General features: G+C 37.7%; 2 protein-coding genes across 3 annotated transcripts; both read left to right on the forward strand.

Moving 5' to 3' along the window:
- The first annotated feature begins 927 nt into the window (after window positions 1–927).
- On the forward strand, window positions 928–3,685 carry LOC121806684 (spermidine synthase 1-like). Of its 2 annotated transcripts, none has more exons than XM_042206803.1 (9): window positions 928–1,157; window positions 1,926–1,945; window positions 2,104–2,226; window positions 2,513–2,617; window positions 2,698–2,770; window positions 2,850–2,921; window positions 2,988–3,174; window positions 3,250–3,379; window positions 3,461–3,685. In XM_042206803.1, the coding sequence occupies exons 1-9, from the start codon at window positions 1,025–1,027 to the stop codon at window positions 3,536–3,538; spliced, it is 921 nt and encodes a 306-aa protein (XP_042062737.1). In that variant the 5' UTR covers window positions 928–1,024; the 3' UTR covers window positions 3,539–3,685. The 2 variants fall into 2 exon arrangements, with proteins under 2 accessions (XP_042062737.1, XP_042062738.1); XM_042206804.1 differs by having other exon boundaries at window positions 929–1,157; window positions 3,503–3,685.
- An 8,599-nt stretch (window positions 3,686–12,284) lies between these two features.
- Window positions 12,285–17,968, forward strand: LOC121808301 (probable alpha,alpha-trehalose-phosphate synthase [UDP-forming] 8). Its single transcript, XM_042208712.1, has 4 exons — window positions 12,285–12,507; window positions 14,824–16,905; window positions 16,999–17,266; window positions 17,367–17,968. The coding sequence occupies exons 2-4, from the start codon at window positions 14,924–14,926 to the stop codon at window positions 17,688–17,690; spliced, it is 2,574 nt and encodes an 857-aa protein (XP_042064646.1). The 5' UTR covers window positions 12,285–12,507; window positions 14,824–14,923; the 3' UTR covers window positions 17,691–17,968.
- The last annotated feature ends 6,919 nt before the right edge of the window (window positions 17,969–24,887 follow it).

A 24,887-nucleotide genomic window follows, 5' to 3' on the forward strand; every position in this document is an offset into this window, starting at 1 on the left:
TTGAGAGAACGAGATGTGTGAATAATGAAGTGCAATGAGTTGTATATATTTGGTTGAAATAATGAATAAATAAATAAAAATTAAAAACCGCTCGGCAGTCGCTCGACGCCCTCTAATCGCCGCATATTGATGCACAATAGGCGCCGTCACAACCGCCAACCCACTTGGCGGCCGGATGAGCACTTATTGTGAATGCTCTAGCTAAAGAAGTACATGACCATAATTGTTTGTTTTTAGCATCACTTACCATAATTAAAATAATACTATAAGCTAAGCCAAAAAAAAGATAGATTTCGGAATATGGGTCTTAATTCGCTGACCTTTTGAAATTAGGGATTAAATTCGCTGACCTTTCGGAATATGAGTTCGAGTCATGCAAATTTTCCAGAATAAGAGTTTTTCACTTTTTTATATTTTCTCTCTTCTTTTTTATTATTATTTTCCTTCTAATAATTATAACTTGACCAAACTACCCCTCACTAATTTCTCAAAAGATCAATCGAACCCATATTCTAAAAGGTCAACGAATTTAATTGACTCGAACTCATATTCTAAAAGGTCAGCGAATTTAATCCATAATTTCGAGAGGTCAGCGAATTGAGACCTATATTCCGAAATCTCTCAAAAAAACAAACAAACTGTACCATAAACCATTAAACCCTAATCACAGCCGCAATCATATTTATCTTCCCAATCCTAAACCCTATAAATAAATAAATTAAATGTAAATATATCAAATTCGTGTCTGACAATAATAATAACACAATCATTATTGCAGTCACCCACAAAATACACCACTTTTGGTAATATTAGTGTATTTACGTACTCCAATATTTGCATATTTGATTAAATTCAATAATTTAATTTTGATTTTGTCTGTGTGACAGGATAAAACAAATTAGAAAGATAAAAAAAAATGAAAATTAGGCAAATTATATTAGCAGAAAACAAAGGAGATTCTGGCGAATCAATTCCCCTGCAGTCGCACATACACACTCCATAGTCCATATCCTCTACTACTCCCATGGCAGAGGCGGCGGGTGAATTGCCTGTGAAGAGACCTCGCGAGGAGATGGAGGCGAATAACGGCGCCGTGCCCGAGTGCATGTCATCTGTCATCCCCGGGTGGTTCTCGGAGATTAGCCCAATGTGGCCAGGTAACTTTGTGAACCTGAATTCATCTTCTTATTTGTTAACGAAAGTGAATCAGCATTTGTTCAATTGTGATTTGTGATCGGAGTGAATTTTCTCTACCAGATTTTATGGGTTTTGAGGAATACTAATATATACGCTGCTTTTGAATTGGACTATCTTAGATGCAATTTTAGCTCAACAATATATTTTGTACCACATGTTTTTTCCCTCCCTTCTAATTCTGTTAAACAATGTTTTTCTAATTCGATACTACTTGATTTAATAACTGCATAGCTTCTGCTTATGCTCCAGTTTTTACTCACAAAGTTTATGCAACTGAAGCTCTTGTTATTTTCCAGCTTAAGTTAAGTGCCATAACTTCCATCCACCATGCTTTTCTATCGCTTGTATTGATTATTGTCGGCCTTTCGTATGTGTTTTTTTTTTGCAACTTCAACTTGTGTCTTGATCTTTCTAATTTGATCAAACAACTCTTCATAACTATATTACACCCTCGGTTTGTTAATTTCCTTGTTTCCTTGGGTGTGGATTAATACCGAACTAATTGATTGATGTCAACATCATCTACGGTGGAAGGTGGTCTTTAGTGTTTCCTACCTGCTTCATAAATCATTATGTGCTTGTAAAAAAAAAGAAATGTAATTTGAAGACTAATGCTTCTTTTTAGTTAAAATTTCGTAAAACATCACCCAATCTTTATTTGTTTGGTGTATCTGAACTCTGGATGTGGTGTATGTATTATTATGATTCTTACAGCAATTTTTATGCAGGAGAAGCACAATCACTCAAGGTAGAAAAGATATTGTTTCAGGGAAAATCTGATTATCAAAATGTCATTGTTTTCCAGATACCTGATGCTTTGAGGAGTACATCATCTTCAGTTAGTCTGTTGTGTGTTATCTTTTGTCTTATTGCAATCTAATCTCCTTGACCAATGTTCTACTGCAGTCATCCACATACGGGAAGGTTCTTGTCTTGGATGGTGTAATTCAACTTACAGAGAGAGATGAATGTGCTTACCAAGAAATGATAACTCACCTCCCACTCTGCTCAATCCCGAACCCCAGAAAGGTAGTTTTACTTGGGGGAACATATAAATTAATTTAATAACCATAATATGCGGATTTGACTTCACCGGATATATGAAAGAAAAGAAATGATCGACTTTGAGAATGAAATTGACTATTTGGCTCTCTTAATATAGTTGGTACATAAAGTAGCTATTGTAGCACTTCAGTATCAAATTACTACTGAATATGCCACTTTCTGGTGATTTTTGAAAGGCCAATTTCTCACACGTAAAAGCACTTTATTATATTTCATTCATCATTAGGTCTGAAAAGATTTTCTCTTTTAGGTTTTGGTAATTGGTGGAGGAGATGGTGGTGTTCTGCATGAAGTATCGCGCCATGCCTCTGTAGAGAAGATAGACATATGCGAGATCGATAAGATGGTTGTTGATGTGAGTTGTTCTAATTGTAATTTTTTTTCACAACTGTTCTTGAACTAATATGATAGAACTAATCAGGTCCTTCCTGGCAGGTTTCTAAGCAATTTTTCCCGAGTGTAGCTGTTGGATTTGAAGATCCGCGAGTCACACTGCACATCGGCGATGGTAGTTTGAGTTCTCTGTTGGTTTAAAAAAAACATATGAATGCTTTCTCTTTCTACTTAGTTGAATTTGTGCTGTGTAGGGGTTGCATTCCTAAAGGCTGTACCAGAGGGAACTTATGATGCAGTGATAGTGGATTCTTCAGATCCAATAGGTACAATACTCTTCTTAGCAGCACCTTCCTAACAAAAATGTTGAAGTTGTATGTTGCACGTCTCAGGCCCCGCCCAAGAGTTGTTTGAATTCGCATCCGTAGCCAGGGCTCTCCGACCTGGAGGTGTTGTATGCACTCAGGCCGAAAGCATATGGCTTCACATGCACATTATCGAAGATATCGTTGCAAATTGCCGCCAGGTCTTCAAAGGCTCGGTCAGTTATGCCTGGACTACAGTCCCTACATACCCAAGGTATTTTTTGCCACACAACTAGAGCAGTTCATTCCATCTTATTCACAAGGAGATGCTAATCAATCTGTTTTTCAGTGGTGTGATTGGGTTCATGCTTTGTTCAACGGAAGGTCCCCCAGTTGACTTCAAGAATCCAATCAACCCGATAGATGCTGATGATGGTCATGCCAAAACAAAGGGACCTTTGAGGTTCTACAACTCCGAGGTACATAGTCTGCAAACTATTTGACATTTGTCCTTGCTTAAAGCCATAGATGATTTGTGCTCTTACAATCCTTGTCTTCAGATTCACTCAACCGCTTTTTGTTTGCCCTCGTTTGCTAAAAAGGTGATCGAATCAAAAGCTGCGGCTAGCCGAAGATAAACTCTGGAGCCAGCGGAGACGCAAATCGAGGAATTAGAGCATCCACAACCGTGCTTTTGCAAGCGGCACGGTTGTGGGCCCGGCCCCACTTTTTCTGTCTGCTCTCTGGCAAGAGCACAACACCCACAGCTGTGCCCTTCCGCTAGGACGAGCACAATTCAATTTAAAATTCAATTAAACAAAAACATTTCCATAATATTAAAATTCATTAAAAAACCACAATAAATAATACAAATTACAAATAAAATAAAAAAGACATAATTAAAATCCTAAAAATTAAAAATTACATAATTAAAATACTAAAAATTAAAAATTACATAATTAAACTCCTAAAAATTTAAAATTATATAATTAAAATCCTAAAAATTGAGATTGAGAGAGTTGTTTAGTATAGTGTCATTTTTTGTGTTTGAAATGAGAGTATTTATAGATGAAAGTATGAATTTTGGGGTAAAAATGATGGAAAAAAAAATTAAAAGTGTGAAAAAAATGGATATATTTTATTAGGAAGTGAGACAATATTTTTTTAATTAATTTTGAAATTTTCAGATTTTTTTCAATTTTTTAATCAACGGGCCAATCAGAGCATGCCACGTCGACGCCTTGTGCTCTTGTCGCTGGCACGGCCGTGCTCTTAGCTAAGAGCACGTCCGTGCCAGCGGCAAGAGCGCAGCGGCGGCGGAGCGCGTCCTTGCCAGTGGCAAGGACGGACGAGCAGCATTCCACCACCGTTGGGGATGCTCTGAGGCTGTTGTTTGGTTCCTAATTTATAGTAGTGCTAATATATTTAAACGCATGACAGAAAGTAGTCGTTTATAAATGTGGCAGGGAGTTAGGACACCATGTTGAAGTAGCTAAGAGCACGTCCGTGCCAGCGGCAAGAGCGCAGCGGCGGCGGAGCGCGTCCTTGCCAGCAGCAAGGACGGACGAGCAGCATTTCACCACCGTTGGGGATGCTCTGAGGCTGTTGTTTGGTTCCTAATTTATAGTAGTGCTAATATAATCTTAGGGATTACACCATGTGGAAAATGATTAGGCAACTTTGGAGAACTCTCTCTCACACACACACACACACTTATCTCAAATAATGTTTCAATTATTTTCATTCCTATCTCATCTTCCACTCACAATTAATGGCAGTATCTAAAAGGGCACACACAAGATTTGTTATTTGTATTCAACGTCAATCTAAGCCATAAATAAATACATCATCATTTTTAAGTCCAAACGCATTTGTGCCTTATTTTTACTCCCTACATTCCTTGTTCATGTTCCTTGTTACTTACAGCATGCATGCCGGCCCCGCGTCCGTTCGTGCCAACAGCAAGGACGAGGCTCGTCGCCGCTGGCGCGGCGCTGCTCGATTACAGCATGCACAACGGTGGACGCCGGCCCCGCGTCCGTCCGTGCCAGCGAGCAGACGTGGCGGCACGCAATTGGGCAACAACATAGCCGTTGCCTTTGAATATTTTTTTTATTTAAAATTCGTTATTTAATTTTAAATAATGATAAAAAATAAAAAAATATTTTCCAAATCCCAAAAATATGGCTGTTTTTTTGCTTGTTTTTCTGAATTTTTTTGAATTTTTTTTTATTTTTTCCCCAAAATCATCTATAAATACACACATTCATCATCCATTTATCACATCAAATCATCTCTCATTCATCTCTCATTCATAATTCTCATACAAACTATCAACACATTCATCCCTCAATCAAAACCTCAAATGGATTTCACCCATCTTATGGCGGAAGCGGAGCGCGAAGAACAAGCATACTACGAACAACATCGTGCCGCTTACGAAGCATATGTCGCGGCTAATACCCCCGCTCCTCCTCCTCACCGACCTAGATCAACTCGCCGCTACATCCATTGTGACCGGGAGGGAGCCCACGAAAGGCTCGTTGCCGACCAGCGGCGGTTTCCGGCAGATTACTTCAGGCGCCGTTTTCGCATGTCAAAGCGCTTGTTTATGCGAATTGTCAGCACATTGTCCGCACGTGTTGAATTCTTCCAAACAGGTCTAGATACAGCCGGCCGGCAAAGTATCACGCCGTTGCAGAAGTGTACGTGTGCCATCTGACAACTCGCTACTGAGCAAACGGCCGACATCTTCGACGAGTATTTGCATATCGGTGAGTCCACTGGAATCCTTTGTCTAAAGAATTTTTGCAAGGGCGTTCGTTCAGCTTTCGGGGATGAATTCCTTCGGGTACCCACCACCGATGATTGCCAACGGTTGCTTCGTCTTCACGAATCAGTCCAGGCTTTCCCGGAATGCTTGGCAGCATTGACTGCATGCATTGGAGGTGGAAGAATTGCCCGACTGCTTGGAGGTGGAAGAATTGCCCGACTGCTTGGAGGTGGAAGAATTGCCCGACTGCTTGGAGGGGGCATCACTTAAGCGGTCACAAAGGCGGCGGCCCAACACTTATCCTTGAGGCGGTCGCCGACTACCGCCTATGGATTTGGCATGCATATTTCGACGTTGTCGGATCCAACAACGACTTGAACGGTGTAGCACCGGCGATCGACTTCACCGTCAACGGAACTACATACCACATGGGTTACTATCTCGCCGATGGTATCTACCCAAGGTGGTCGACTTTCGTGAAGACGCTCAGCAACCCGCACGACCCGAGACGGGTTCTTTTTGCGCAGCGTCAAGAGTACGCGCGGAAAGACGTCGAAAGAGCCTTCGGGGTCCTTCAAGCCCGATTCAACATTGTGAAGGCCCCGGCTCGGCCGTGGTACATGAATAATATAGCCGACATCATGTTCACGTGTATTATCTTACACAACATGATTATAGCCGACGAAGGGCCAAGGGCGGCTAGCTTCTACAACGAGGATGAAGCCGAAAGCTCAATAGCGAGGTCTCCCCCACGCCGAGGTGAGCATACAACGGTTGGCCAGAGGATCGAGACAAGGCACACAATGCGCGATACCCGAACCCACATTCAGCTACAAGAAGACCTAATCAAACACATGTGGGCGAAATTCGGCAACGAGTAGTGGTTTTTTAAATTTTTAGTATTTTAATTATGCAATTTTTAATTTTTAGGATTTTAATTATGTCGTTTTTATTTTATTTATCATTTGTAATATTATTTATGTTTTTTTAATGAATTTTAGTATTATGGAAATGTTTTTGTTTAATTAAATTTTAAATTAATTGTGCTCGTCCCTGCGGAAGAGCACATCTGTGGGTGTTGTGCTCTTGCCAGAGAGCAGACAGAAAAAGTGGGCCCAGGCCCACAACCGTGCCGCTGGCAAGAGCACGGTTGTGGATGCTCTTAATGTCATTTTTAAGTCCAAACGCATTTGTGCCTAACTTTTACTCCATACATTCCTTGTTCATGTTCCTTGTTAATTGAAGCATTTCTTTTCAGCACGAAGATAAAGAGATAATTACTTTTTGATAAAAATAAAAATGACTCAATAGCTTTGAACATCTCAAAATAAAAAAAAATTAACTAAATTAACATAGAACGGAGAAAAGTACTATGTTAAAAGTATATTTACGACATGTAACATCAGTTGTATCTAACAACAAAAGGTATTTTTTAAAAACGGACATTATATGTGCTAGTCATCATAGCGTCCACAATAGACCAGCCGCGGCGGAGGTGGAACAGCTGGGTATACGGCGGAGACGAGTGGGAGGGCGGCGGTCACACGGCTGTGCCGCGGCGGTTTACTGCGAGCCGCGCAACCGTCGCGGCCGCTGTGTTAAATTTATTTTATTTTTTATTAATTTTTAAATTTTATCTATAAAATATCTATTACCAATTCATTTTTTTCATACCATTCCATTCTATTTATTTTTGTCCAATTAATTTTATTCCCATCCAACTAAAATATATCAACAATTAAAAAAATGTGAGGCGTGGTTATGACGTGGTTGTGACATGACTGGACAAGTTTTATGTAGCTGGGCCATAATTGTGATTACTAGGCGGACAAATTTTTTTATGGCTAAAACGTGGCTGTTCCATTATTGTAGATACTCGTTATCACTATTATTCGGCAAAATTTTAAAAGGGAAATTTAACTTTAGTTCAATTCCAACATGAAAATACTATTGTAGATACTCTTTATCACTATTATTCTTCAAAATTTTAGAAGGGAAATTTAACTTTAGTTCAATTCCAACATGATCATTTTCATGTTTAAATAAGTCAGCGGAGAGTTGCTATATGTAGCAGAAACCATAAATCAATAAATTGATTACCTCAACGCATTTCTTTCTTTTTTTTTTCCACATCACTTGAGTTTTCCGGTCGACGTGTTGCGCCGTGATTGGACTGTCGGCGCCGATGTGGGTCCGGTGATGAGGAAAATGGAGATTGTGAATCCAAAAATATCGTTGTCGGAAGACTTAATAATTGTCGGCTTCGAACAACCTTATACGAGAAATCTTATCAGAGATCGTACATTCCAGCTCGGAGGTGGGGCCCAGTCACCGTCGAGTTGTGGCGTGCTGTCTTTCCTCATTCCAATAAAAAAAAATTTACCTTTTTTTATAAATTTTATTTATCAAATATGGATGGATTGATGTTAAAGAGAGATTAATAAATCTTGGATTACCCCCACACCCTCTATTTTTCTGTGTTAAATATTGCCATGAATTTAGTGTACCACTTTTTTTTTAATAATTTCACATCCACCATTAATATTATTATATTAATTACTTAATAATGTTATAATGAAATTAAAATATATAGTGCATCGTACCTATTATTTATTTATAATCAAGTACAGTATATCTTATTTTTGAACTTATCAGCTCTGATTAATTTTTATCTAATAAATGTGAGTCATGTGACAAATAAACTCTTTACAGTGAATACAAAATTCAACCCAAGCATTCATAATTGAAATTATGATCAAATTACGTAAATCAATAATCGTGTTCGTACCTTTTACCAAAGATTGCAACTTTTAATTTTATACATTTTTTTAAGCCCATTAATTACTAATTTTAGTCGATCTTCTCTTCTGGGAATAATAATCAAAGATAATTAACTAATCACATGTAATTATTGAGTTTAGGGCATCTCGCAAATTCATTTTTGAGTATGCATCACACCAAATGTAATTCTACTTCAATCATTTACTCTAAACTTAAACCCAAAAGTGTACCCCATATTCACTTACGTTTTATATTATTTTAATATTATTTACGTACTTCATCCGTTCCGCGGTAATTGAGTCATTTTAGTTTCTGCCCTCATTTTAGTAAAATCATAATAAATAGTTAAATTTCATATTAACCCCACCGTTTTTCGATGATTAATAGTATAAATTAAATAATTATATAAAATTTTATTATTAATATATTTTTGTAATAAATATACTCTATTTCAAAAAGAAAACTAGTTTGAATACTAAAATGCACTAAACGTGCTATAATAAAATTTTAATATAAAATGAAACTCATTTAAATAGTACTCCCTCCGTCCCGGACTTCTTGCACTTATTTCATTTCTGGGCGTCCCAAGTTATTTGCACTCTTTCCATTTTTAGTATAAATTATCACCTACAGCCGCAATTGTTGACTTTCCTATACACTCATTCCTTAATCTCCGTGCTGAAAAGGAAATGTGCGAGTAGTCCGGGACGGAGGGAGTATATCACAATTACATAAAAACATATCATAATAAATAAGTACTCCTCCGTCCCGGGGAGTGATCAATTGCTAACTCATAATTTAATTGTAACTACAACTAATTTAAGACCATATAATTTTAGAAAACTTGTGGTCTACAATTTGCCATGTGTAATTTTCATTTTTATTAATTAAACCGAATAAAAAAAACTACTGAATTAGGGTTTTGGATGAAAATGTCAATATAGTGTTTCGAAAATATCAATACAATGCTTTGAGAATATCAACACAATGCTTTAAGAATGTTAACACATTGCTTATATTTACATTCTACATGTATTATATTGATATATTATATATACTATGTTGACATTTGTGCCGTACGGAAAAATTAAAAAATTTTGATTTTTTTTTCAAATTTTGACGTCGGAACATATGCAAGTGGGATCTCGTTAGAATCCTTATGAAATTATCTTTAATTTGGTATATGTTGTGTGAAAAAATAATTTAAATCGAAAAAGTTATATGCGTTTTAAAGTTATGAGATATTTTTCAAAAGTTAGTTACGACTAATTTGTTGTAAATTGACCTTAATACCATTATTGATGTTTTTTGTTGATCGTATTGATATTTCGGGGTTAATGATCTAAGTCCTTAATTTGAATATCTAATGACCATTATTTAGTTGTAGTTAGCAATTAAGTATTGAGTTAGCAATATAATACCTCCCTCCGTTCCATAGTAAGAGTCACATATATAGTAAGTATGTCTCATATTCTACTAACAAACTTCATTCACATTTTATTATAAAACCAATATAAAAAAGTGGACCATTCATTCCACTAACTCTTCCAACATATTTTTCTTTACTTTTCTAAAAATCTATACCTACAATAGGAGTGACTCATATTGTGCGACAGATGGAGTATAAAATAGCTAAAATTAAAGGGGAAATTAGTCCATAATATCATGAACTTTGCACAAATTCTGGTTTTTCCCATAAACTTTCAAATTAGTACCATAAATCATGAACTTTCATGCCGGTTTGGTATTTCTCATGGTAGGTTAAGAATAAAATTCAGCTAGCTTATATGGCATTTTGAATCCTATTTGGCATAATTCTTATAAGTGGCATGTCATGTTGGTATATCTATTTGAAATATTAAACACAATACTGCTTTTATATAAAAAATAGAACTCTAAAAACAAAGAAAACAAAACATATTTAATAAAAACAAAACATATTTAATAAAAACACACAGAATTCAATTAGAAATACACACCTGTGACACTACGCTACAAAAATTAAAACACAAAACCTTGTTTTTCCCTTTCCCAAATCCTTGGAACGCATTTTAGGGAATTTCTTCAAAAAATATTGGATTATTGGGGAAATACCAAACCAATCCGAAAGTTCATGATTTATGGTACTGATTTAAAAATCAATGGAAAAAACCTAAATTTGTGCAATTTTCATGGTATTAAGGACCAATTTCCCAAATTAAAGATTCATAAAATTAAACATATATGGAAGCATTCTATTGCTACCAACCCAAGAAATATTCCAGTGAAGAATTTATCAAGTACTTGTTACACATCCTGGGAAAGAAACGTATTTTTCTTATAATAATCATGCATATTCACATCAGTTATAAAATAAAGGGCTAGTTTGTAATACTTAAAAATTTTGCACTAGATATCCAAAATTGGTATTGTACACGAAATTTGGTGTTATTCATATTCATAGATTTGGGTTTGGTGCATAGTTGGAGAAGATTTTTAAACTAAAAATGGGTTATGGCTGCAACTTGCCTCAATATAAATATCAAATTTGTGCAGAATTTAAGCTTATAAAGTGGATTTTTCTTTTTACTTTTTTCCCTACAAAGTGGATTTTATCTACTAATGAAATGCACTATACATTATTTAATGTATTTTTACCAAACAAACACCCGGACATGCACTATAAAGGAAATTTAGGAAACCATAAACTTTTCTACAATTATATACTACAAAAATTGAAGTATCGTCAATAAAAAAGATAAAATAAAAATTTGAAATGTTATGCTAAGAATAAGCATGCAAAAGTAATAAATGACGTACTCATTACGTCTAAAAGGTTTTTTTTATCTAGTTTCACTTTGCAAACAACAGTGAGAAAATTAATTAAAAGACAATGACCTATTGGAAAATTGGTGTGTAATTGACTAATGCTTAAAATTTTAATATAAATCAAAATTTACATGTAAACTATTATTGAGCTATTTCAATGGATTTGGGATTAGATTAGTAGCTGCAAATATTTCACAATCACCACAACATACCTTAATTAGAATATCTCTCTTTGATTATATTTGTATGTGTGCATCCTGTTCATGACAAATTAAGTAAGAATTTGGAAGCAGCCTAATTTGACTTAGATTATCCAATTAAAATGATCCAAGGACAACAACTTGCACACCTTCATCGATAAGGAATACATCTAATAAATTACTAGAGTTTTTTATATATAAACCACACAATCTAATAGTATGCTGACTCGGTTTCTACTTCACCTAATTTAAAATATTAGTAGTAATTTATTTCGACCTTATATTATAATCTTATGCCATAAAATTGTCAACCTAATAATTTATAGTATTTTTTTAGTTTTCTTATACAAGTAACAGTTTGTAGACATATTATTCTACATTATTAGGAGTAAAAGAAATAAAATTTCCACTTTTATCGTTACATATTTAATAAGTACTATGTATTTATACGGTTAAAAAAAGAAAGTCCATTAAAAGGTACGTATAAATTATATAAAATGGAGGTATATTTTTATTAAAAATATGAAAAGTGATGGAGAAAAGAGAATGAATTATAAATTATACTAGTAGCATTTACTAGTAGTTACATGTGATTAAAAATGTTAGTAATAAATTTGTTTTAAACAAAGAAAATATAATAAGGAAAGTGAATAAAATAATAGATGTAATATAATGAAGAAGAAGGGGGTAAATAAGGAAATAGAAGAAACTACTCATCTTTATCCACTTCTTTGTGCGACATTTTCCACGGCATTTACATTTTAATTTTAAATACTCCGTAAAGCCAGTTGTACCTTAACATTTGAAAGTTGTACCATTTATTCATCTTGCTGCATTTATTATCTTTATCCATTTTTCTCTTTCTATCTCTAAATTCATATTCTATCTCTAACACTATATCTCTCTCCAAAACTATATCCATCCGGCCAAATTCTCATTTCTTAATTTGTTCTTTGCATTATTTTGTTTGGTGCTTCATCCTCTCCAACCACTGTCTGCGGAAGGCCAATCGTTGCTGACTTGGACTGCTTATTGCGATCTCACCGTAAGCGATTCCGCTTCTTCTTTCCTTTTCTATTTTTTTTGCTTTTCTTTCTACTTGCTTTGACTCTTGGATTGCTGTCAATTAATTGCGTTGTGGAACCATTTTTTCCCCTGCTTTTCGTGTTTTTAATTTACTGCATGAAAAGTTGGAGTTAATTTGGTGTGTTTTGTCTTTTGATTGGCGTTTCTTAATCTTGTAATCATAGCGTTCAAGTTTTCAACTAAAGTTAATATATTTTGTGATGTGATTTTGAGTTTAATCTCCATTTTAAAGGAGTTGAGTCCTGAGTCTCGCGAGGAGTGCTCGCGGGGTAGACATCTTTTTTTTTTAGGCTGGACTTGTAGTAATAGTTTCATAGTAAGATGAATGAATCCAATTTTTTGGGGTGTTTTTGTGGAATTTTTAGCAACTCAATGCTTTGAGTACCTTCTATGACTATAAGCCGGTTGTTCTAGCACCTCTTATCGCACGAGAGTCATTTTCAAGACATTCAATCAAGTTTATTTTAAGGCATTCAAATTGTTACTATTATGAATTTGGCAGTGCATGTGTTCTTATCTTTCCATCTCTCTCTATCTTTCTTTATATGCTCTTCTTTGGAAACTTGCGTGGATTTCTATCCGTACAACATCCTTCTAATTAGTTATGTTTGAAAAGCTTAAATCTTTGGCTCCAGTCATGTATTATAAGGAATAGCTGCATTGTGAAGGCTCTTGCGATTCGTTGCTTGGGAGTTTTTTCATGAAAATATTGCATTACGGACTACCATTTGGCTTTGAGTTTTGATCCACAGCTAAAAATCTCTATATGAGGTTTGAGCATATTTTACAGCTGTTATAACTTCTGCAGTTTAGTCATCTGCAACTAATATTCATTCGTGGCACCTAAATTTTGCTGCGATTATTGGCTTTTACTAAGAAGATCTGATATAGAGATTGTGCTTCAAGGCTGATGTGTATATATATTTTCAGGAATCATATAGTTCAATTAAACTAATATGTGAATAATGACATAATTGTAATTATTTCAGATCAATCGCATCTGTATGCTGAAACATCATTAAAGGATGTATGCTTCATGATATAGTTTGTAATCAAGCAAGCGAGTTTGGTTATCCTAAGATCTTTAACTGTCGCGATCAGATTGTGAGCGCATGCAGTAAACCTGTTGATATCTGATTAAGGTTGTTCCATAGGAGATAATACTTAGGTTGTTAAATAAATATAGCATTACAAGTACATAAATGTGTTTCAGGTGGTCCTTGTATATTTCCACTGATATAGTAGTACCAATTTTCAAGAATGACTGATGGTTCAAAGATAGAATGGCCATTTCAAATAGTTATGGTAAATAACTGCAGTGTGATAGTCTAGCACTAAGAAGGTTTTGATGCTCATGTCTATGGTTTGTATGCTGATTTTGAAATTTAATATGGTTTTTAGAGGCTGATATTGAACTGACTCAGTTTCAAAAATTCTGAGATATTATTGGTATAACTTTGCACTCATATTGAAATCATGTACTCCCTCCGTCCCAACTAAGTTGAGTTATTGTATTTTTTTTTTGGCTAAAAACAAAACATCTAATCACTTATACTCTATTCCCTCTCCTACTTTACTCTCTCTTATCTCTTCTACATTATTCTCACTCCTATTTTATGTTATTATCATTTAACCCATTCAACACAATTTCTTAAATCTATGTGCCCAAAAGAAATGCCTCAACTTAGTTGGGATGGAAGGAGTATTATAATCTAACTATAAACTTGTGTTTGACATCTATGTTGCTGAACATGATATGAAGATGTATTTATGTCTCGTTTGCTAAATGTTTACAATCAGTTCTTGGCTACTTAATTATCCACAACATCAACATCAACATCTCTATTTGAATAGCATATTTTTGTTTCCTGGGCATGCTCTGATCAGCCAGCAATATTTAATTTAGATTTTAACTGATGCAAGTGGCATTTAAATGTTTCACCAGCCTCCACTACTGTGTTTTATGTTTTCCTCTAAATCTTGGTTCATCATTATGTTTTTGTCTCATGTGCAATTGGGGCTGCTTCACTAGATTTTGTGCTAGATTGTAATGGTTAATAGATGAACTGGAATGCTGTGATAATTGCATCCTGGGGTATTTATTTCGTCTGTGGAGAGCTTAGTGGAGCATTCTTGAAATCTCACCTTTCTCTATGATTCTATTAATATTTTTACTGTGCAACATATGTCTTACAAAGTGAGTGCCAGAGAACTTATGTTAACCAAATTGTAGAAGTGGTACTGCTTACACTTAGTGCTCTGTTTTGTGATATAGGCTTGTGGAGACGAAAGTACTGGCAGCTTTTTCATTGACTTCTGGAGTCGCACTTTCTGAGGAATAAATTCTTGGAGACTGTCTGGAAGGACTTCTTGCCATGACGTCAAGATCATGTGGAAATTTCTTTGACTTGGCTTCTGGAGAACTGTCGGATGTTCCTCCAACTCCCAGAAGCCTTCCAAAGGTGATGACTATTCCTGGAATTATATGTGATGGAAATGGGGGCTGTGATGTTGACTCAGATACACCATCATCTTTTTCCCGTGAGCGGAAAATTATTGTGACAAACATGTTGCCGTTGATAGCTCAAAAGGATAGTGAGGCTGGTATATGGAGATTTAGTTGGGATGAAGATTCACTATATTTACAAATGAAGGATGGGTTTTTGCCTGAGACTGAAGTTATATATGTGGGATCTCTTAAGATTGAAATAGAAGCCAACGATCAGGAAGAAATTGCACAGAGACTTCTAGATGAATTCAATTGTGTACCTACCTTTCTTCCTCCTGATGTCCAGAAAAAATTCTATTACGGTTTTTGTAAGCAACAGCTCTGGCCTCTTTTCCATTACATGCTGCCTATGTGCCCGGATCACGGAGATCGATTTGACAGACAACTGTGGCAAGCCTATGTGTCTGCAAATAAGATTTTTGCTGATAAGGTCATGGAAATTGCCAATCCAGAAGATGATTTCATCTGGATTCATGATTACCATCTCATGGTGCTGCCTACATTTTTAAGGAAGCGCTATAACCGTGTCAAGCTAGGCTTTTTTCTTCATAGCCCATTTCCTTCGTCAGAGATCTACAGAACTTTGACTGTTAGAGATGAAATTCTAAAAGGACTACTAAATGCTGATTTAATAGGTTTCCACACATTTGACTATGCTCGGCATTTCCTGTCTTGTTGTGGCAGAATGCTAGGCCTCGACTACGAATCCAAGAGGGGGCACATTGGTCTGGATTACTTTGGTCGAACAGTCTACATTAAAATCCTCCCAGTGGGTATTCACATTGGAAGACTGGAATCCGTGTTGAATCTGCAATCTACGTGCAATAAAGTCAAAGAATTACAAGAACAGTTCAATGGCAAGAAAGTGATTCTTGGAGTTGATGACATGGATATATTCAAAGGCATCAGTCTAAAGTTGCTAGCATTTGAACAACTCTTGCTACAGCATCGAGAGTTGCAAGGTAAACTAGTGTTGGTTCAGATAGTTAATCCTGCCAGGAGCTCCGAGAAGGACGTCCAGGAAGTAAAAAAGGAAACGTACGTGGCTGCTAAAAGAATTAATGAGATATATGGTTGCGGGGACTATGTACCTGTGATTCTGATTGATCGGCCTGCTCCCCGCTATGAGAAAACCGCCTACTATGCTGTGGCCGAGTGTTGCATTGTTAATGCAGTAAGGGACGGGATGAACTTGGTCCCATATAAATATGTAGTTTGCCGGCAGGGCTCTTCCATTATGGATCAAGTTACGGGTACAAAACCAGAATCTCCCCGGACTGGCACGCTTGTGGTATCGGAGTTCATTGGTTGCTCACCCTCGTTAAGTGGAGCTATTAGGGTTAATCCATGGGATATTGATGCTGTTGCTGAGGCCATGAATATGGCAATCACCATGCCTGATGCAGAAAAACAATTACGGCATGAAAAACACTATCGATATGTTAGCTCTCACAATATAGCCTATTGGGCTCGCAGCTTCATGCAGGACTTAGAGAGAGCTTGCAAGGATCACTACAACAAACGCTGTTGGGGAATCGGCTTGGGCTTGGGTTTCAGGGTTGTATCACTTTCTCCAAGCTTTAGGAAGCTGTCAGTCGATCGCATTGTTTCATCCTATGAAAGGACTCACAGAAGAGCAATATTTCTAGACTACGATGGTACCGTTGTATCTCAATCCTCTATGGTTAAATCCCCCAGTCCCGAAGTGGTGGATATGCTCAATGCTTTGAGTAATGATTCTAATAACACAGTGTTCATAGTTAGTGGCAGAGGAAGGGATCCACTGAGTGAGTGGCTTGCTCCATGTGAAAATTTGGGACTGGCTGCTGAACATGGGTATTTTCTAAGGTATTGAACAGAATCTTGTTGATGTACTTCTGTTATGTTGGATTTTAGTGTGTTTTGGTGCAACTCAACATTGTCATGTCCTTTGTTTTTCAGGTGGAACAAAACCTCGGAATGGGAGTCATTAGCTGCTGATCTCGATTGGAAAGAAATTGTCGAACCCATTATGAAACATTACATGGAAGCAACTGATGGATCCTCTATGGAAGTTAAAGAGAGTGCATTGGTCTGGCATCACAGGGATGCTGACCCTGACTTCGGTTCTTGCCAGGCCAAGGAACTTCTAGTTCATTTGGAAAATGTTCTTGCAAATGAACCTGCTGTTGTTCAAAGGGGTCAGCATATAGTTGAAGTTAAGCCGCACGTACGTCCTCTCTCTCTCATACACACACACACATAAATATACATCAACTCTCTGATGTCATGGATATGAGTTATCATATTGATGTATCTCTCATTTGCAGGGAGTGACCAAAGGTTTGGTTGCCAGGAAGGTGCTCTCTATGTTGGCCACTGATGGCGAGGCCCCAGATCTTGTTATGTGTATCGGGGATGATAGATCGGATGAAGATATGTTCGAGAGCATAGCAAACGCCGTCTCTAATTCATCCTGCACTGCTGTTCCAGAGATATTTGCTTGCACAGTTGGGCAAAAGCCGAGCAAGGCAAAATACTATCTTGATGACACTGCGGATGTTGTGAGAATGCTTCGAGGTCTTGCCATGGCTTCTAACCCGAAGCCTCAGCGTAGCTCCCAGTTCAAGGTTGCGTTCGATAGTGTTTTCTGACAAAAGCCGAAGGTAGGTCTTGTGTATTTATGCTTTTGGACTTCTGACCATAGAAAGGAAAAAGAAAAATTGACAAATGATCTAACTAGAATAGGGTGTGGAAACGTAGTGTTAAATCTTGTATTGGAATGTGAAATACTTGAGTAGTGTAGAAGAGCATATTGTAGTTGTGCAGATGTTGATAATGGTTGCTCTTCATTGCTTAGATGCCACCATTATTTTGTATAGTTGAAATTGAAACTGGTCCTTCAAATGTATGGTTTAAGGTTGATTGTTAAGATTGTTTTTGTTGCCATAGCTTCTCAAATTAGTACTCCTATGTTTAGGGAAAAAAAGGAAAACTGGGTAAAGTGTGATGAATTGTGTACATCCTTGTCGCGTGTATCAAAACTGAAGAATAAAAGTATAGTGGGTATTATTATTATAAAGGTTAGTATTGTGTTAGTTTCTGTGCCATGTGTATCTAGAGATGATTTGCATGCATATGGTTATAGTGGATATTGATGACTAGTAGATCCTTCTTCAATTATAATGAGTATACTCCTAAGAAAGAAAAAGACACATTAATTAAACATCATTCTCATATAACAAATCCAAAACCTCATTATAATGTCGTTTTATTTTATTTTATTTTATTTTATTTTATTTTATTTTATTTTATTTTATTTTATTTTATTTTATAGGAGTAGTACGTAGTTAGATATATACTCATTCTTGATTTTGTTAGATTAACCCCAATATAGATTTTACTATTCTAGTTGTCTGCCAACATTAGTGCATAAAGTCTATCTTGTTGACCCACAGTAATTGTAGGCCCACTTGCCTTTAATATTATGTTGTCACTATCTTTGGTTGGGGGCCTCAAGTATGTCAATTCCCACCAAAAATGGTGAAGATTAAATAACGTTAGACCATGGTAATTTATTAACCTAAATTACTCATTATAGGCCATCTCATTTAGTCTCCCACAACATAATTATTGACTCTTTCTGTATCACACAAAATGATTGCAAAGCATTCATGTTTAAAATTCTCAAAATTCCAAAAGCTAAATTATGCATGACAGCGAATCTCAATTGATGTTTCTGTGCCATCCCTTACTAGTAATTTATTCTCCTAGTTCATGATTGCTTGGAATCCATGTTCTGAATGTACAGTATATTAAAATTTTGTTGGCCAAAAAAGATCCATACATACTTTGAATTTGGGATGTCAATTCAACCCGAAACCCAGAGGCCGGCCCGAACAGCCCGGTAAAATGAGCGGGTTAGGACTATAATTTTATTACCCGAATACAAAACGGGCTAAACGGGTTGGCCCGATGGGTTGCGAGTTTTAATTATAAAATATTAAATTTTAGGGGTCTTTTTATATTTTTGAATTCTCAATCTTCATTCTACACAATCTTATTCAATCTTTATTCTACATTTTTCCACTCGATCCCACAATATCAGCTTTCAAGTTCTACCTCAACTAATTATTGCATCGTCCCATCATCTGCCACTTGCCACTGGTGTCTTACCACCACCAAAGCCAATCAAGACAAAATTAAGAACTAACCCATAAAAATCTCAATATATTTATCATTTTAATAATGATTCATGTAAGATGCAATTTTTAATTTTCATAAAGATTTAGTTACGAACAATACCATAATAATGACACGAACACAAGCTTTAATTTATGTTGTAATTGATCAAGATGAAAGGCTTCTTTTTAAATATTATTGAAGAAAACTATGAAAATTTGAAGATTTTATATGATTCTAAACTAAAAAGAAAAAAAGTATCTAAAATTTAAAATCATTTTATAGAAGAAATTTTTATACAAAAGATTATTTTCGAAAGCTTTTAGGCTCGAATAGCCCGATGGGTTAGCCCAAAACCCGGCGGGTTAGGGTTAGGGCTGAAATTTTATGACCCGAAAAATCCATAGCCCGAATGGCTAGCACCCATATAGCCCGGTGACCCGAGTGAGCTGGCCCGAACCCGAACGGGTTAGCTCGATTGACATCCCTACTTTGAATAGAGAATCTATTCGACTATACTGTGAATACCATCCTTAATTCCTTATGCAATGTACCCAAAAAATGTACGAACAAAAATTTAAAAAAAAAAAAACTAACATACCATAAAAATAAAAAAGTAAAAAATTTGCATCAAATTCAGGTAACAAAGTGCAGCACAAGTGTGAGAGGGCATTAATTGCAGATATACCTAATTCAAGTATTGTTTCACACATACATCAATTTAGTAGAGTACTTATAAGATTTTATTTACTCTCTCGATTCGATGCTATTGATTACAGTTCATCCTTATCTATATATCTTGACCCAAAAGAGAGAAAACCAGAGAATAAAGATTTCATTTGAAATATACTGTACATAAAATTCAGTAGGAATGTGTTTATTTTTTGAAAATGAATTAGGCCATCCACAATAGCGCCTAGCGCACCGCCTAGCCGAGCCCCGGCGCTAGGCGGTCCGCTAGGCGAACCACGTAAAAATCATGGATTAAATATGTCCGGTCAATGGATTTTGACCAAATAATAAATATGACGAGACATTTAATTTTGTGAAATTAAATGATATAGCGTCGATCTACATTTTACGTAGATAAATATAGTATATTCACTTTCTCAAATCCGATTTCCGGTGAGTGAGAAATAATGGATTAAAGTTGAGCATAATTAGCTTTTAATTAAAGCTTGGAGTTTGAGCTTAGGGAGTAATTAACTAGTGTTAATTATCCCACATAGTAGAAGTAACACATATTTTAATATGTTTAAATTAAGTGACTTTATGTTACTTAATAATTATAGTGGACCAAGATGGGTGAAAGAGCCCACACGCGCGCACACGCACGCGCTGCCGCCGCCCGCCCGCCTGAGCCCGCGCTCGTGCTCGTGGTCGCGGTCGCGATCGGGGGCCTCGGGCCTGGGCCCGGGCCCGATCCCGATCCCGATCTTGATCTTGATCTTGGACTTGGACTTGGCAATTGGTCTTTGGGTGGGCTTGGCCCAAACTAATCTTTTTAGACCACCGCCGAGTCAGCAATCCAAGTGGCTTGACACATCGTCAAGCGAGGCACAGTCACGGCTGCCACATAAGAAATCCACATGCTCCACACGCGAAAGGCACACTCCTGCCACACGCCTGTAACCGACGACGGTTACGAATTTGCCATGATGAGCCTTCAATGGCTTGGTTGGCCCTGCATGGTGGTTTGACCTATAAATAGGCTAGCCATACCACTGCATTAGCTACAAAAACAAGCATTCTCTGGATTCATAAGCTCTTTCCCTCTCCCTGCATTGTCTTTCTGTCGAAGCTCTGCCCTCTCCTCCATCCAGTTCGCCGGAGCTCTGCTGATAGCGGTGCTGCTTCACCAGAGACGTAGCCGTTTTTCCTTTGGGGACGACACGCCAAACCGAGAGCACTACCGGGGCGTATCTCGTCTTGCGGGAAGAGGCCTCCTCGACTCGGCTAAACTTTGTTCACGGTTTATTATTTCTTTTCGTTGTAATTTCAGCTTCAGTTTCTCCATCTGTATTCCTTCCTTTTGGGTTGTATTACGCCCTGTTTATATCTTGTAATCCACAGAAACCAACAATCGCAAGACGAGATATAACTTGCTTTTGAAGGAATTTGGACTCTAAACTGAACCTAAAAACTTTCGAAACATTTAACACCTTTGCTGGAGATGTCGACTGAATCCAACACCACCGCCGCCATTTCCTCCACCATGGCGACCACTGGACCTATCAACACTTCATCGATTCCGTCGATGATGCCAACCCCTGGGTTCTATCCATCTTCATCAACAACCCCTTGGGTGTATGTTAACACCCATGGGCTCACTGGCGGATCCACCTCGAGTGGAACAATTGGTTCCACTTTTAGTGGTTCCTTCGGATCCTTTGATGGATCGAGTGCTGGGGCCTTCGGGTCTCACACAGGTGCTGGGGCCTTCGGGTCTCACACGGGTGCTGGTTCTTTCGGGACCAACACGGGTATTGGCTCATCCAGGACCAATATGACCATGGCGGGCTCTATGCCCAACATGACCATGGCGGGCTCTATGCCCAACATGAATGGTGGGGGCTCTATGCCCAACCACGTTGTTGGCTCATTCGGGGGTAACGGAATTGGTTCCTTCCTTCCATGGACCAAGTGCGGCACCTTTGGCACCAAGAATGATGCCACCTGCCGAGAAGCCACCGAAGTTTGGAGGATCTGACTTCAAGCGGTGGTACTAGAAGATGTTGTTCTACTTGACAACATTGAGCGTCGTCAACTTCCTCACGGAAAACGAGCCACCCGCGCCAAGTGACCAAGAGACTAGGCTCGAAGTCATGGCGGACTATGAAGCTTGGAGAAAGGGAGATTATCTATGTAAAATTTTTATTTTAAGTGCATTAGATGATAGCCTCTACAATGTATACTCCAATGTAACCACATCTAAATAAATGTGGGAAAACCTAGAAAAGAAGTATAGCATAGATAATGCTGCAGGGACTGAACAAGTTGTAGCTTCCAAATTTATGGACTACAAGATGGTCGATTCTCGACCTGTCATGGAGCAAGTCCAAGAGCTCCAAATGATCATCCACGCACTATTGGCTGAAGGGATGACCTTGCCTGACAAATTCCTAAGGTGCACGATCATTGACAAGCTTCCTCCTAGTTGGAAGGACTTCAGGAGCTATCTCAAGCACAAGCGAAAGCAGATGACCCTTGAAGACTTGATCGTGAAGTTGCGCATTGAGGCTGATGTGCGCAAAAGCGACCAAAAGGCTAAGGGCTTCACCCCACTTGAAGCCAAAGCCAATCTGTTGGAGCGGGGCGGTCCCTCCAACAAACGCCCTAGCCCAAACCGTCCAAATGACAAAGGGAAGGGAAAGCAACCTTCAAAGAAGTTTGAAGGCGACTGCTACAAATGTGGCAAACCAGGCCACTTGTCAAAGGACTGCCGCAGCAAGAAAAAGAAGCCGGCTGCCCACGTCGTTGAGAAGGAGTTCAAGGACTGGGACGAGAATGACCTCATTGCTGTGGTCACTGAAGAGGTTAACCTTGTTGATAACAAGGGTGGCTGGTACATCGACACCGGCGCTACTGCTCATGTCTGCTCATATAGGAGCAAGTTTGCCTCCTACACCGCGGTTGAAGGAAGGAAGATCAACATGGGGAATCAAGCATCCTCCGAAGTCCTTGGCATCAGAGATGTGATCCTCATGATGACGTCTGGCGTCACAATAACGTTGAAGGATGTGCTGCATGTCCCGGACATCCGCAAGAACCTAGTGTCATGATCAATACTAGTTAATAAGGGGTTTAAACTTGTATTTGAGTCTGATAGGTTTGCTTTGTATAAGTTTGGAAAATCCCCCGGAAAAGGTTATGTAACCGATGGGCTTTTCAAGCTTAGTGTGGCAACCCGCAGTGTTGCAAAGCCCTTGGCTAATAATAATAAAGCGTCTACTTCCTCTTATTTGACTTAGTCTTCAAATTTATGGCATTGTAGATTGGGACATGTAAATTCAAAAGCCATTAAAAGATTAGTGAATTTAGATTTACTAAAGGCTAATAAAGTGGATACCCAAGATAAATGTGAAATTTGTCTTGAAGCAAAAATGACTAAGTTGTCGTTTCACTCAGTTGAACGAAGCACAAAACCCCTTGAATTAATTCACACGGATGTATGTGATTTAAAGATGGTGCAAACTAGAGGTGGTAAAAAGTACTTTATCACTTTCATAGATGATTGCACAAGGTATTGCTACATTTATCTTTTAAGAAGTAAAGATGAAACAATAGAAGCGTTCAAAAATTATAAGAACGAAGTTGAGAATCAACTTGGTTGTAAAATCAAAACGATTCGAAGCGATAGAGGAGGCGAATATGTAGCCCCGTTTGAGGAGTTATGCAATGCAAGTGGTATAATTCATCAAACAACTGCTCCATATTCACCACAATCTAACGGTGTTGCAGAACGCAAAAATCGAACTATAAAAGAGATAATGAATGCACTGCTTCTGACTTCAGGATTACCACATAACATGTGGGGGGAAGCTGTTTTGACAGCCAACTATATATTGAATAAAATCCCTCTCAAAGGAAAAGATGTTACTCCTTATGAGTTGTGGAAGGGAAGGAAGCCATCCTACAAATACCTCAAAGTGTGGGGGTGTTTGGCAAAGGTGATGGTTCCTCCACCCAAAGAAGTTACAATCGGACCTAAAACGGTTGATTGCATCTTCATTGGATATGCACTTAACAGTAGTGCATATCGATTTGTTGTTCACAAGTCTTAAATATCGACTATCATAGTAGGAACAACAATTGAGTCGAGGAATGCTGTATTTCTCGAAAATACATTTCCTTGCAAAGACAAGGAAAAAGTCTCAACCAATTCTGAGACAAGAATTGAAGAAGCCACTAGTTCTAAACCAGTGGAAGAAGAAGCCACTAGTTCTAAATCAGCGGATGAGGAACCTGAATCGCGCAAGCGTGCAAGGCCCGATCCAAAAGATACAGTACTAAGACGTGGTAATAGAGTCAGAACACCAAAAACATTTGGTCCTGACTACATTACTTTCATGTTGGATGAAGAACCAACATCGATAAAAGTAGCCTTTGCTGGCCCAGACGGGCTGCATTGGAGAGAAGCTGTTCAAAGCGAAATTGATTCAATTTTGCTAAACCACACGTGGGTGTTGGTTGATTTGCCCGAAGGTGCTAAACCTTTAGGATGCAGATGGGTCCTTAAAAGAAAGTTTAAGGCCGATGGAACAGTTGATAAGTATAAAGCCCAATTAATAGTAAAGAGTTTTAAACAAAAGGAAGGACATGACTTCTTCGATACATATTCACCTGTAACAAGGATTACATCTATCCGAGTGCTTCTCGCTATTGCTGCATTGCACAATCTTGAGATTCATCAAATGGATGTAAAGACCGCGTTTCTAAATGGTGAACTAGAAGATGAAATATATATGGAACAACCCGAAGGGTTTATAGTACCTGGACAAGAGAAAAAGGTATGCAAGCTCGTAAAGTCCTTATATGGATTAAAACAAGCGCCATTGCAATGGCACTTGAAGTTTGATAATGTGATGTTATCAAATGGGTTTAAAATCAACGAGTGCGACAAATGTGTCTACATCAAGAGCACTAATAACGGCCATGTTATAGTGTGT

The sequence above is a fragment of the Salvia splendens genome, chromosome 6, assembly GCF_004379255.2.
Source record: "Salvia splendens isolate huo1 chromosome 6, SspV2, whole genome shotgun sequence".
Classification (NCBI taxonomy): domain Eukaryota; kingdom Viridiplantae; phylum Streptophyta; class Magnoliopsida; order Lamiales; family Lamiaceae; genus Salvia; species Salvia splendens.

Bases quoted from the DNA above. Each gene is read 5' to 3' on its own strand.
- LOC121808301 (XM_042208712.1), top strand. From the start codon at position 14,924: ATGACGTCAAGATCATGTGGAAATTTCTTTGACTTGGCTTCTGGAGAA. The intron at 16,906-16,998 runs GTATTGAACAGA...TTTGTTTTTCAG, and splicing joins GAACATGGGTATTTTCTAAG to GTGGAACAAAACCTCGGAAT. The intron at 17,267-17,366 runs GTACGTCCTCTC...TCTCATTTGCAG, and splicing joins TAGTTGAAGTTAAGCCGCAC to GGAGTGACCAAAGGTTTGGT.
- LOC121806684 (XM_042206803.1), top strand. From the start codon at position 1,025: ATGGCAGAGGCGGCGGGTGAATTGCCTGTGAAGAGACCTCGCGAGGAG. The intron at 2,922-2,987 runs GTACAATACTCT...TGCACGTCTCAG, and splicing joins GGATTCTTCAGATCCAATAG to GCCCCGCCCAAGAGTTGTTT. The intron at 3,380-3,460 runs GTACATAGTCTG...CCTTGTCTTCAG, and splicing joins TGAGGTTCTACAACTCCGAG to ATTCACTCAACCGCTTTTTG.